Raw genomic sequence first — 12,825 nt, 5'->3', positions numbered from 1 at the left:
TCCGCTGAAGTCTGGACAAGTTTGACCGTGGATCTGGCATTTCTTCCACCTCTGGAATCTTAGAAACCAGTTTCAGTAATAGCAAATAGAGGTAAGCCCAGGGCTTATGCTCTGACTTCCCCAGGGCATCCTGGCCTACCTAGAGCCTCTCAGATCCGGTGGTGGCAAGAGATTTTTATAAGCCTCCTAAGTACAGTGTCTATTATTTAAAATTTCAGTAATGCTATGTCCTGAACAAGTTGGCACAACCAAATCGTGGCATCCTATAACTGAGCAGTTTCTGAGAGCCAAAATTGTGGAAGCATGCCGTATCTGTACCAGCTTGTTGAGGCAAATTGATAGATTATGGAGAATGTACTTATAAAGTAGCTGGTACTTCTCTAATGGAAAAATCTCCGTGAAGTCAGAATGCCCAGAGCTGTGTCCAGGATGTTCTGGCTCTGCTACTTTGTACTACTGAACATTTTGATTTCCCTAGGACATCTGACTCTATATGGATGAAATATTTTTTATCAAAACTATATAATTATTAAGATTTTTTCTCAAGAAAGAATTGCATGAAGTAAAGGTCATTGTCAATTTAATTTCCTGATTTTCTATCCAACATAATAAAATTGCCCCCTTTTTTTTTTAAATTTTTGAGAGAGAGAGAGACAGAGTGCAAGGAGGGGAGGGGCAGAGAGAGAGAGAGGGAGACACAAAATATGGAATAGGCTCCAGGCTTTGAGCTGTCAGCGCAGAGCCTGATACAGGGCTCGAACTCGGGAATAATGAGATCATTCCCGGACGCTTAACCGACTGACACACCCAGGTGCCCCGCCTCTCATTTTTATATTAAATTTTTTATTGTATCAATTTTTTCCCCACGGGATCAATTCTTTTCAATTTAAATTTTACATTGAAGGTTTTGTATATCAAAAGTTGTTTTGTTGAAGTTTTACCAGTTATCACTTGTGCCACTGTGGGTATTCTTTTGTGGCAATTGTTTCTTAATCTAATTTTCCCAGGTTAGCTTTTACCATTCTCAATTTCACTGTTAATAGTTTTAAATACTGCAGTTTAATTGTTATTATTCTTATGAACTATATTCATTATTAATTGGTTGAAAACAATTGTTAGTTTATATTTATTTCTAAAGTTAGTCCCTGATAAATAATCTCCAGTTTTCCTTTACAGATTTGGGATTATTTGATTATTCAGACTATTTCTATAGAATTGCTAATTCAGTGACTTTGCAGAGAGCAAAATATCTTGCTTTGTTTGGGCTGAGCCTAGAATAATGACTACCTGTATGGTAGCAACCGACAGATTCAGCAGTTCCAGATCCTGTCAAAAGCCTCCTTAATGACCACTAAATCGCCACATTTAGAGATGCCCAACTCAAGATGTATTTTCTTAATTTGTTTCTACTGGAATTTTTTCTCTTAAAATCTTTTTTTTTTTTTTAAATCCAGCCTCTTGTAAATTCTATAATTTCTCATTGTTGGCAACTGATTTAGTTGGATGGAAAAAAAATTCTATTAATCCTTGCTCTGTTCTTATTTCATCTTTCAACCTGGCAAGCAACTCTTGGTGAATAAGCATCATTAGAAAAAAAAAAAAAGAAAGAAAGAAAGAACATCCAACTCTTATTATTTCTTTACAACCAAGAATCAGATTCTAGATATTCTTGTTTTCGTTTTGACTGGAAGCATTGATGCTAACAAGTATTTTTTCCAAGAGGTATTACAAAGTGGTCAGTTTTGTGCGCTCTTGGAATAACCAATTTGCAATCGGCTACTACACTAAATAGGGCTGAGGTCATTAAGTCATTTCACTACCAGCCTGGATTCTCTAACCCATAGCCCAGGAAAGCAAGAAGTAGAGAAAATAGACTGTAACAAGCAATCATTTGTGTAACACTTTTTAAACTAGAGTCTTAAATAATTCTTCAAAATGCCCATTTTGGTTAGTAATTAAAGCCATACTTTGTGTTCCTTTCACACTGACTTAGTTAAGACTCTCTGTTCTGTGTTTAGCCACTTACCCAAAAATTCTCATCAGAGAAATTTATTGCTTATTTGGAAGCAGCATGCCATTAAGGTAGCATACTTTCTATTAGTCCATTTTTCTTTAAATTTAAACTCAAAGGGCATGGGGAAAATAATTGAAAACAGACTGTAGTAGCTATCAGATTTGTGAGAAAAGATCACAGTGGAGCTTACAACCTTAGAGATGTTGGTTATCCATGATGGAAAAGAACACCTTGCTCTCTGATTTTACCATTCTCCATTGCTTTTGCTTATAAATGCAGGTGGCAAACAATACAACTTACAAAATTGAATTGTTGCATCAACGTTTAGGTCACAGCTTCCCTTGTAAATAAAGGTCATTTCCTATAACCTTGACTTTATTGCCTCCCAAAAATGGTTTCCTCCACCAGGCCCCAGGCACTGTGTTAGAGCAGATCTGCTTCTCTGGGAATATAAGCATGTACTTGATGACTGGTTTCTATTAAGAGAGAACTCAACCCCATAGAATTACCAGTGTGGCATTTGAATTTCTACAGAGCACTGAGAATCCTGTGCAGGCAAAGGACACTGGATATTCAGGGTTAGTGAATGTTGAACAGAATCTCAGAATGTATTGGAATGTAACATTTATTTATTTGACATAAAAGTTTATTTCCTCCTGACTTTCTGAATTGTAAACAATGAAGAATTTCCTAAGTTGGATCTCACGATTCCTGTCCTAAACGGCAGGCAGTTTCCTCCCACCTGTACCGGTTACCTCTTTTCCCCCAGCTGCTTAGAGCTTTCTTGCTGCAAGGATGGTATTTACTGGCTTGTGTTAACAAAGATGTTGGTAATTTTAAATTTCTTTGGCTTGTGGCTTGTGACGTTATTATCCCACTCTGTGTCTGTTTTCTTTCAGATTTTAGATTTCTGACATTCCAGGGGGTCTTTATGGACTTTTTTTTCCCTCTTTGCTTCTCCTTTAGTAAAATGTAGAAAATAATATTCAAAAGCAGTCCCTGGGAGCTTTGGAAAAGCAGTAACCACAAATCTCCTAGGCAGTTTAGATCTTTGGTTTCAGATGAGTCTTAATGAAGGAGATAAGCATCATAATCAAGATTAAGTTCAATAACCTCTTTTATTGCCTAAAAATGACAAGCCATTTCACTTCAGCTCTGACCAGGATAAGAATCCAAATACCTTACTAAAATAAATACGAACCAGCAGTGTCAGGATGCGGGTAAGGCAAGTGAGGCCCTTGCCTAGGGCACAAAATTTAAGGAGGCCTCAAGAAAAACAACCAAAAACTCCCAACATCTCAGTAATCAAGATTAATGATATTTTAATGCAGTATTTTTTAAATTAATGCAAAAATTCATGATGAACAAAATATCAAAGTTTTAAAATAGGATCTACAGTAACAGTGCCTTACCAAGCCATACCGGGGTCTAAGACAAGAGGGAAAATCAGTAATACTGATCCTATATTTATGTAGAATTTTGATTTGTTTATCACAGAATTTTTGCATTAATTTTCATTTATTTAAATATTGCATTAGAATGTTATGTATCTTGATTACCGAGCTTCCTGGTACCCCCTTACCTTTTGCACCCAAGACAAGTGCCCCACTGAACCTCACCCTAGCCCAGGCCCTGCTAACCAGAATGGCAGTGGTTAGGGAAATGAGGTGGCATATCCCCTCCTGTCAAAATGTTAATTTGGGGTGTGGGGATGCAGGTATGTATAGTTATGTTGAAGTCTAGTTATCATCCTTGGCAGCCAACATCCATCATTTTAGCTGTGGTTTGGCTGTAGTCTCAATTAGAAGGCATTTCCTAAATCCAAAATTGGAAAAGTTGTCTTTTTGTTAATTCCGTCTGAAGGTATTATCAAAATCCATTACATCTTAAAAAAAGAAAAAAAGAAAAGGAAAAAAAAAACCTGCTTAAGAAAACTTCTCTAGTTCAGTTCATCAAAAGTTTCTCCTTCCCCGGTAGTTTCCTCTGGCTCTTTCCCTGTTAGTCTTGGCAGGAGAGGGCCTGTGGGGTTTCTTTCGGTATTCCACTTTTGTCCATCCTCCTTCGCTGACTCTGCTCTCCTCTTCACTGGCTCTTGAGTCTGTCTCTGTGTGCAGAGGCATCCCCGGTATGGTCCTGGACCGGTGGCAGTCATTTGGACTTCTCTTAAAGTCAGGCGACTGGTGAGTATTGAGTGCTGACTGAGAAACCCCATAGAATTTTCCAGAATATCTTTCTCTTGAAGGAGTGGAATGCTGACTTTTCCCACTGTACCTTCCCCTAGGAGAAGAATTGAGTGATGCACTACCACGATCATATTTGTTTTTGCTTCTCTCTGAGTACCGACCCCTCTCTAAAGAGTTGTCACTTGGAAGACTGGAAAAGCCACTGTCCCTGGAGTTGAGATGCAGAGAAGAGAAGTTTTTGGTCAGTCCATACTGAGTAGGAGAGGAGCTTCTGGATTGGTTTATAGGTGTAATCTGTTGATACTTAATGGGCACCTGGGTCCGCCTTACGGCAGCAGCATAGGAATCCTGGTCATTGAAATATGGGAAGAACTGTGACCCCAGAATAGGATTGCTCTGAGAACGTTGTAAAGAAGTATCGGATGCAATCTGCCGCATCCTCAGAGTATCCAGCCACTGGCGATCAGCACCTGCAGAGGAAATGGAAATGAGCATCTTTTAAGCCACTGTAAGCTGCAGGTCTGATTCATAAGACTGCCTTGAGATAATTCAAGCCTGTTTGGATGCTTCAATCTTTACCATTCAGAGAAGTTCTAGGCTAGGTATAAGGACATTCCTTTATTATTAGAAACACTTTTTAAAAAATAAGGGTGATTGCACTTACTGAGTATATGTTATATGCTTGGCATTGTTCCATAGGCTTTAATTACATGACCTTATTTAATCCTCTCAATAATCTTCTCAGGTAAGTACTAATAATCTTATTCTGTAAACAAGGAGACTGCAGCTTGGGAGGCTAGGTAACTTGCCCAAGGTCACTCAGCTAATCCAGGTCTTTCTGCATCTAAAACCCATCTTTTTCCCACTTAGCCATGTTGTCACTTCTAGAGATTGCTCTTGGTGTGTTTTGGATGGTAAGGGCATGTTCAGTAAATGAAAGGCTTTTTGCCACCAGGCACTTTTAAATCCTCAAGAACCCTCAGTGCAGACAAAAGAAATTGGGTTCCAGCCAGTTGAGACAGCTAGGGATTGCTTGGAAGAAAGACTGTTCACATCTCCAGACGAGAGATTCTGAGGCCCAGGAATAAGAAATGTTTTTTTTGTTTTTGTTTTTGTTTTTGTTTTTAATCCATGAAAAATGAAGCTTCACAGCAAACAGGAAGAGAAGTTAAGGTAAAAGAAAATGGTGAATTAACAGGAACCATTTGGTAAGCTCTATTTCAGTGAATAAGTAAGTCCCTCCCTCCTTGGGTCTTTTCTGCCTCCCCCAGGGCCTGAACCATATTGCCCACATTCTTGAGTTCCCTGTAGTCCTCCCTGAGCTGTTCTTGCCATGAGTTCTGGAGAGGAATAGAAGCCCGCTCACTCCTGACTCCCAGCAAGCAGCCTCCCTCACTGCCCTGCACAGGTTGACCTGCTGTGTCCAGACACTCCTCACAGCTTCACGCAACCGCAGTGCCTTCTTGCCTTCCCCTTGATTTCTCTGAAATTTTAGCTTCTGACAGAGCCCTCATTTTGTCCTGCATCCAACCCCCTGCTGGAGCCATGCACAGTGGGGGGCACTGACCACATTCTGGCTCTAGTGGCAGACTTTGATTGGCCTGAGCCAGATGCAGTGATATCACGTTTAGGACTGGACAAGTTGCTCAGTTCTGGCCGAGGCAACTTGAGAGGTGGTCTGCTGGCGGCATGTAGGCAGGTCTTTCTCACCCCTGGAAAGGAGAGCAGGGAAGGCATCGGCCTTTTGTGGACTCTGCACGTTGCCGTATCTTTGTGTGGCGACAGTAAATGTGGCAGAGCTAGGCGGTGGGCAAAGGCACATACTAAGATGGCAGAGCAGAAGGGAGGAGAGGTTTGTTCCTGGTCCTCAACATGAGTGAGCCAGCTTCTCTCACTGGACCTGATCCCAGCTGCCTTCTGGACTTCTTCAGTCCAGAAGATAACTATTTTATTACAGCTGAAACCCGTGTTTCAGAGCTTTTGCATGCCAAGGTTGCTGGTCCCTCCTCCCAGTTTTTGATTCATCAGGTCTGGGGTTGGGCTTGAGAATTTGCATTTCTAACAAGTTCCCATTGATCCTGAGGCTACTGTTCCTGGGACTGCACTTTGGTCCATTTGGGAGGAAGACAGTTGAAGTTGGATTTTCTGTTACTTGCAGCTAAAAAATATATCCTAACTGGTCCAGGTGGTGTCCTCTGAGTTTTCACAGCAAAAGGGAAAAAGAAATACAAGGAAGAAGGAAGGGGGAGGCAAACTAGCTAAAACTGAAGTGAGCCATGGGGTGGGGGTGGGGGGGTCACTCTCTCCTTTTATCCCACAACCTCTCCAGTTAATGATAGAGGGAAAGGTTTATCCAAAGCCATTCTACTGGGAGATTGAAGGGTATTGACGTTTCCTAACTCTCTTAGAGAAATAATTTGCTTTCTCCCAAAAGATTTAGATATCAGAGAGGTACAGGACACTTGTCAGACATCTGCTTATTGTCCTCTTTGGGGAATGTCTCTCCCCTGTTTCCACCCATATGGCTACAGTTCACTGCACAGGATGTCCTCACCACCTGCGTCCCCCACTGGGCTATGCTACCCACCACCACCTCCTCCTGCTGATAGAGTTAATTGGTCCAGAAGAGAATGCTTGGAAAAAACAGCAACAGTCTTACTCCAGGAAATCTAGAATTGGGACTGTTGAAGTATTTGGTGATTCTCAAAGTGGTGGGATTTGAACCATGTAAAACTTGGAGGCAGTTGGCAGCTATTCTGAGTCCTGTGGCTGGGGAAACAGAAAACCAGCTTTTAGTAAAAGGGAAAAATATAGCAGAAGTGGAGAGAGAAGACGCCCACAGATTGCACAGGAGTGTTGTAGGGATCAAATAGAATCGTAGCAATGAAAGCTCTTATAGAAGTAAAATGTGGCCAGTAAATATTAATTATTTGGGAGGGGAAAATTATTATAGTAAGAAGTCCTTTTAGAGGTGATAGTAGGCATGCAAGAAGAGATTGTTGGAATACCAAATAAAAGAACTTAGAAATGCCATGCTCCAGGTAGGGGCCACTAGTGAGAATCAACACCCATTACCTGGGTTAGTGGTGTGTAGAAACAGCTTGCCCTAAGAGAAGTTTGAAAATATGTGTGTAGCCGAGAAGGCTTGGTGAAAACTCCAGTTCAGTCATGGTGGCCAGAATGTCTTGTCATGATTCATTGTGAAAGAAAATAACCAAACCAACTGCCCTCCCCCCCTCCCCAGCTAGCCGACGTATGGAAAGATCTGGTCCAGTTGGTAAGCTAGTCCTGAGAGTAGAGGACGGTTAGCTAGGTTCTCATAACTCAGTGACAGCAGTCATCGGGGTACTTTATTTCCATGCCATCAAAGAACCTTCTGATATGGCTTTTCAGGTATATTTTCTTACCAGGAAAAATAACGCATTGATCAGGAAACATGTATTTCTGGTTCGCTGGGCAGGTATATTTCTCCTGGTAAAAAGTGAATTGCATGGGGGTTTATGCACCCAACTTCCATGCATCTGTTAGCTTGTTGCAGTCCCCCAGAGCCTAACTCTGGGTTGTATTAGAATTTCTAGACATCTGTGAAGGTGAAGGTCAGGACCTCTTCCCTGAATCTACCAAATAATGACCAATTTAACAGCAAGGCAGCCAGGCTTCCCCTGTGTAATTTCTAAATTGTTTCAGTGTAGCATCTGTAATTACTGTCACTACTGTCCGTCATATGCATTTCATGTTTTCTCTTCCTCTGTCCTCCCTTACCTTTATTATTCCCCTCTCTTCCTCCCTTCCTCCTACCCTTCCCCTATCATTCTTATGCTTTGATGTATCAGTGGTGTTCAGGACGCAAGAAATTGCCCCAGTAATCGCATTGGTTTCAGAGGAATGTTTGCGGGACACGGAAGATTAATATCTGTCTATGATTTGGGAAACGAAATATGTCAGTGTATAAATAGACATATACTTATTTACCAGTATAACATAATTATTAATTTTCGTCTTTATCATAGTTATCCAAATACTGAAATTTATTGTAATATGCTAATATTTATAAGCCCATAAACACTACTGTTCATATAGTATGTGTATAAGACCAATATTCTAAAAATAGAAGAAGGAAGTCTTATATTGTCTGTTACCAGACTGGCACTTATCCCTGGTATGAGAAATTGATATTTAAGGTTTTGGAATCTAGTCTAGCACACATCTCTAACTTACTTGAGTCAGACCTGCTTCTAGAGCTGCCCTCTAAGTTGGGGAGTAGTGTCTGAATGGCAAGCTGAACGGCTTTCACTTCATCCTGAGGTTTCATTCTACTCCACTGAATTGAGTGGACATGTTTAGTGCTCTTTGGAGCTCTAACATCACTCTGTAAAAAAAAAAAAAAGAGAGAGAAACAACGACATGCTGGTACTTATAAAACAGGAAGAAAAGAACTCAAGTTATTATGTCACTCCCATTTAACTCCTGAGAACACTATTATCATAATGCATTAGGTGAAATATCAGCCTGCCTAAATATGGTAATCTGATTAAAAGGAAAGTGTTTTGTTTGCTTTTAATTTATTTTGAGAGAGCACACGTGTGCATGCACAAGAGCAGGGGACAGGCAGAGAGAGAGGAGAGAGAGAATCTCAAGTAGGCTCCATTGTCTCAGCCCAGAGCCCAATGTGGGGCTTGATCCTACAACCCAGAGATCATAACCTGAACCGAAATCGAGAGTCAGATGCTTAACTGAGCCAACCCAGGCGCTCCTAAGAGGAAAGTTCTGACCACTTTATTCCTTAGTGGATTATAGTAGTTCAAAATGTGGTTGTCATCTCCCAGAATTTATTCTATCTGGCGAATCTCAACTTACCTTTTTGCTTACTAAGGACTGAAAAACAATTTCTTCTGTTTAGAGTACTTGAAGACAGATTTGAATACATAAAAATCTGACCCCTATTTTGCCCACGACTGCCTTTGATCAGCTGGGTAACTGAGTGGGTGTGGGCAGTCTGGTGGATAATTATCCCTATGGAGGGTGCAGGGTAACAGATAGAAAAGTGAGACTGGGTAGGGAGGTAAAAAATAAGGACTAGAAAAAGGAGAAGATACCAGATCAAGACACACCACCTTCTCATCCTGAAACCCTTCATCACCAGGTGTCACAAATCAGGTTCAGGAGCCTCTCAGACTTCGATATGGTTATGAAAATATGTTTAAAAAACCCTGCAGTGACAATTACAGACACAAGTAGCACATCATCACAGAGTATAAGGAGAAGGAGGAAGAGGAAGGAGAGAGGAGAAGAAAAGTTACTAAAAAGAAGGCTCTCCTGCATAGTGGGGGCTGGTCAACAGGTTCCACAACAGTCTAGATTCCATGTTTCTCAGGACCAGTCAACTGTTCTTATTTAGGTTTTATGTCCTACCAGCAGCACTTTGACAGTTAATGCTATTTCTCAGGCACCTCATCCCTGACAAGCTGTGCTCCCTGGCTGGTGAGGATAAGGAACTATTGTAATACTCATTGGCTTCCGGCATCAGATCACCCTGGATAAGTGGACTAGCCAGGGTATGGATTTCCAATGCTGAATCAGAGCCAATCTGGCGGCTCAGAAGACCATCACAATGCAGCAGTGCATGGAGTCCATTTACAGGCTGACTTCCCTCATCTTACTGCTGGTAAGGGAACAGGTAGGACAGCTGAGGAATAGTGGAAACTGTTTACAGTCTGAGAGCCTGGGTGTGACTCCACCGACCACCCCAGACCTCGGGACCTCGTTCTATCTCTCTGAGGCTGTTTTCCCTATGAAAGTTAATGCTGCCTATCTCTCAGTATTTATACAACGTTAATGGGATAAAACAGGTGTAAACTCCTGTTATAGTGCCTGGGTCTTGGTGAATCCTTACCAAATGTTTCCTGAATGAATAATAAAATGAATGAATGAAATGCGTGTCCTTTTGATGGCAGATGCATATTAATATAATATCTCCATGTGTCATGAGACCCTGGGGTCTACTTCTTCCCCTCCCCCCTGTTCCTGCAGGGTTTCTCTACCTTGTAAAGCATTATGTTCCACCAGCCATGTGGATATTGCTGATTTTTTAAAAAAAAGACTTAAATGCTTATTAATTTTTGACCGAGAGACAGAGTGTGAGTGGGGTTAGGGCAGAGAGAGAGGGAGACACAGAATCCAAAGCAGCTCCAGGCTCTGAGACATCATCACAGAGCCCGATGCAGGCTTGAACCTACAGAGCGTGAGATCATGACCTGAGCCAAAGTTGGCTGCTTAACTGACTAAGCTACCCAGGCACCCGAAGATATTGCTGATTTTAAAAACATAATTAGATTATTTTAAGCAATAGACTGCTTAAAACACCCCATTGGCTTCCAATTGTGTTTATAGTAAATCCAAACTCCTCACTGTGGCCCCACGAACCTCTGTGATCCAGCCTGCCCCTTTCGGGAGCTTTGTCATTGTCCTCTGTGCCTCAGGAGCTTGGCCTTGACTCTCTTGTGCTCTTTCTTGCTGCCTCCTCCTCAGAGGAGAGGCCTTCCCTAACTAACCACCCAGTCTCATGGCCCAAGTCTCACTATTTTCTGGTTACCACTTATCACTCTCTGCTTATTGTTTACCTATTTATTATCGATCTCCTCTCATTGGAACCTCAAGAGAGAGTATAGATTTAGTCTGCCCTAATCATAGAAGAGTAACTGTCAGGTATTTGCTAAATATGTGAATTTTAATCTTAGTAGCATATTTTTTAAAGTGTCAGTTTTTCTATTTATCCATATATAAAATATATGGAATCTGTTTTTGAGAATAGACCTCTCTCCCCACCAGGTGACAGTAGAAGTTGTTCTCTGTCCTTGTGAAGAATCGCTGATCTACCCCTAAACTCTAAGCACTAAGAAGGCAGAGCTTTGGTTTGGTCACTGTTTGGTATAACCCCAGTACCTAACATGTTACACAGCATGTAGATGTTCAATCATTAGCTGATGAATGGATGTATTACTGTCTCAATCTTTACCTAGGCAAGAATATCCTGTTCTCTTTCCTTACCAACATTTTGTTAGAGTAATTATGTTAATCTTCCCATATTCATGTTGGTTAAATAATTTCTCTTCCAATTTTAAGCACTGTTGAGGGAGCTAATAAATTCCTACTAAGAAACTGATGGTAAAGCCACCAGCACCCCACCCTTGCCCAACCCCAAGCTTACCTCGTATGTGACAGTGCATTCTACAGTCTGATTTTCCATTATTCCTACATTCCACTTCTCCATTACAAAGGGGGGCTGAAAAACAAAAGTTAGGATGGTCTAGTGCCTGCCCTACTATGGCATGGATCTTTGAGGCCAGCTGTGCCATATGCAATTGGCAAATAGGGTATAATGTCAGATTATCATGAAAGTCATGGTGTTGGTTCACGTGTGATTACTCACAACGTGCTAATGTCTTGGATGTTAGTTTTCATAAGACCTCTTTTTCTGTAATTGTAAACATCTAGTCTTAGTCCCACGATCTTCTCTTTTCTGATATACTACTCAACCCTATCATTAGGTCATTCATTATTCATGCTAATATTTTGAAGCATCAGTAGAAAGCTTTCTGATAATTAAGAGAAAGACTTAACGATACAGACTCAGAAGTGCCTTCTTTGAATGCAAGCAGTGGCTGGGTTAGTAGTTTCAACAACTACTCTGCTTTTCACTGTATCAGGCTATCCAGCAAGGCTGTGCATGCAAAGGCTGCTTTGTGGCAACATTTCCCCACAGTATTAAATGAAAGGATTAATGAAGAAGCCTATGCCTTTCACAAGGAGACTGTCACCCCAAAACATAGCACTTTGGCAGGTGTATTGTATTTTTAGCTGAAGACCATCAAAACCCAGAAGACTCAAGAAAAACTTTTACCTCTCCCATAACTGCCTGAAAGAATTTAGATAGGGCACCTGGCCCAGAAAGAGAGCTTTTATCAGAGATACTTTTTTTTTTTTTTTTTATCTGAAAGACCTATCTGCATGGCAGGGCAAGCTTCTAACTACCAAACATCTGCTCTTGTTATCTTCCTGTGAATTGCCTTCCCCTCTTTGAAGCCCCAGGCCCCTGGCTCATTCCTTAGCTGAGGACAGCATATATTAGCCTCAGCTTCCTGACTTGCCCGTAAGTCTCACATCTTTGGGGCTCCTCTATGTACAAAATTAAATTCTTCTCCTGTTAATCTGTCTTATGTTAATTTAATTATTAGACCAGCCCAAGAACTTAGAAGGGCAGAAGGAAACTTTTTCACCCTGACACCTTGGATCCCATTTTAATTTTGATGAAAATGGTTTTTATTATAAGTGAATCTCCACTCTTTTAACCACCCTCCACCCCTTCATTCTATACTTAAGGCTACAAATGACTGGCCTTGAGATGGGTACAAAGCACATGTGGTAGAGATTTAACTGGGTTCTTTTTTTTTTTCCTTTTCTCTTTTTTTAATTAGTATTGTTATGATCCTGTTGATGTTAAAAGTTCTACAGATTTTGAATGGTCTCCCCCAATCCTGTTTTTCCTATAGCCCCCAGTTAATGTTGGTGTGTGATTTTGCACAAGATGTGGTTCTTTGGGAGTGCATATGTGGCATTATACCAGAAACA

General features: G+C 41.0%; 1 protein-coding gene across 3 annotated transcripts in view; it reads right to left on the bottom strand.

Annotated features, from left to right (window-relative positions):
- Positions 1-2,625: 2,625 nt before the first annotated feature.
- Positions 2,626-12,825, bottom strand: part of MAP3K20 (mitogen-activated protein kinase kinase kinase 20) — a 184,497-nt gene continuing 174,297 nt past the window's right edge. For all 3 annotated transcript variants that reach the window (XM_030324076.1, XM_030324077.1, XM_030324078.2), the window contains exons 18-20: positions 11,405-11,479; positions 8,416-8,566; positions 2,626-4,667 (exon numbers count right to left, since the gene is read on the bottom strand). In XM_030324076.1, coding sequence (XP_030179936.1) covers positions 3,967-4,667; positions 8,416-8,566; positions 11,405-11,479 — 927 coding nt within the window. In that variant the 3' untranslated portion in view covers positions 2,626-3,966. The remainder of the gene's footprint in view (positions 4,668-8,415; positions 8,567-11,404; positions 11,480-12,825) is intronic.

Source organism: Lynx canadensis, chromosome C1, assembly GCF_007474595.2.
Source record: "Lynx canadensis isolate LIC74 chromosome C1, mLynCan4.pri.v2, whole genome shotgun sequence".
Lineage (NCBI taxonomy): Eukaryota > Metazoa > Chordata > Mammalia > Carnivora > Felidae > Lynx > Lynx canadensis.
This window is presented reverse-complemented; position numbering and strand designations above follow the sequence as displayed.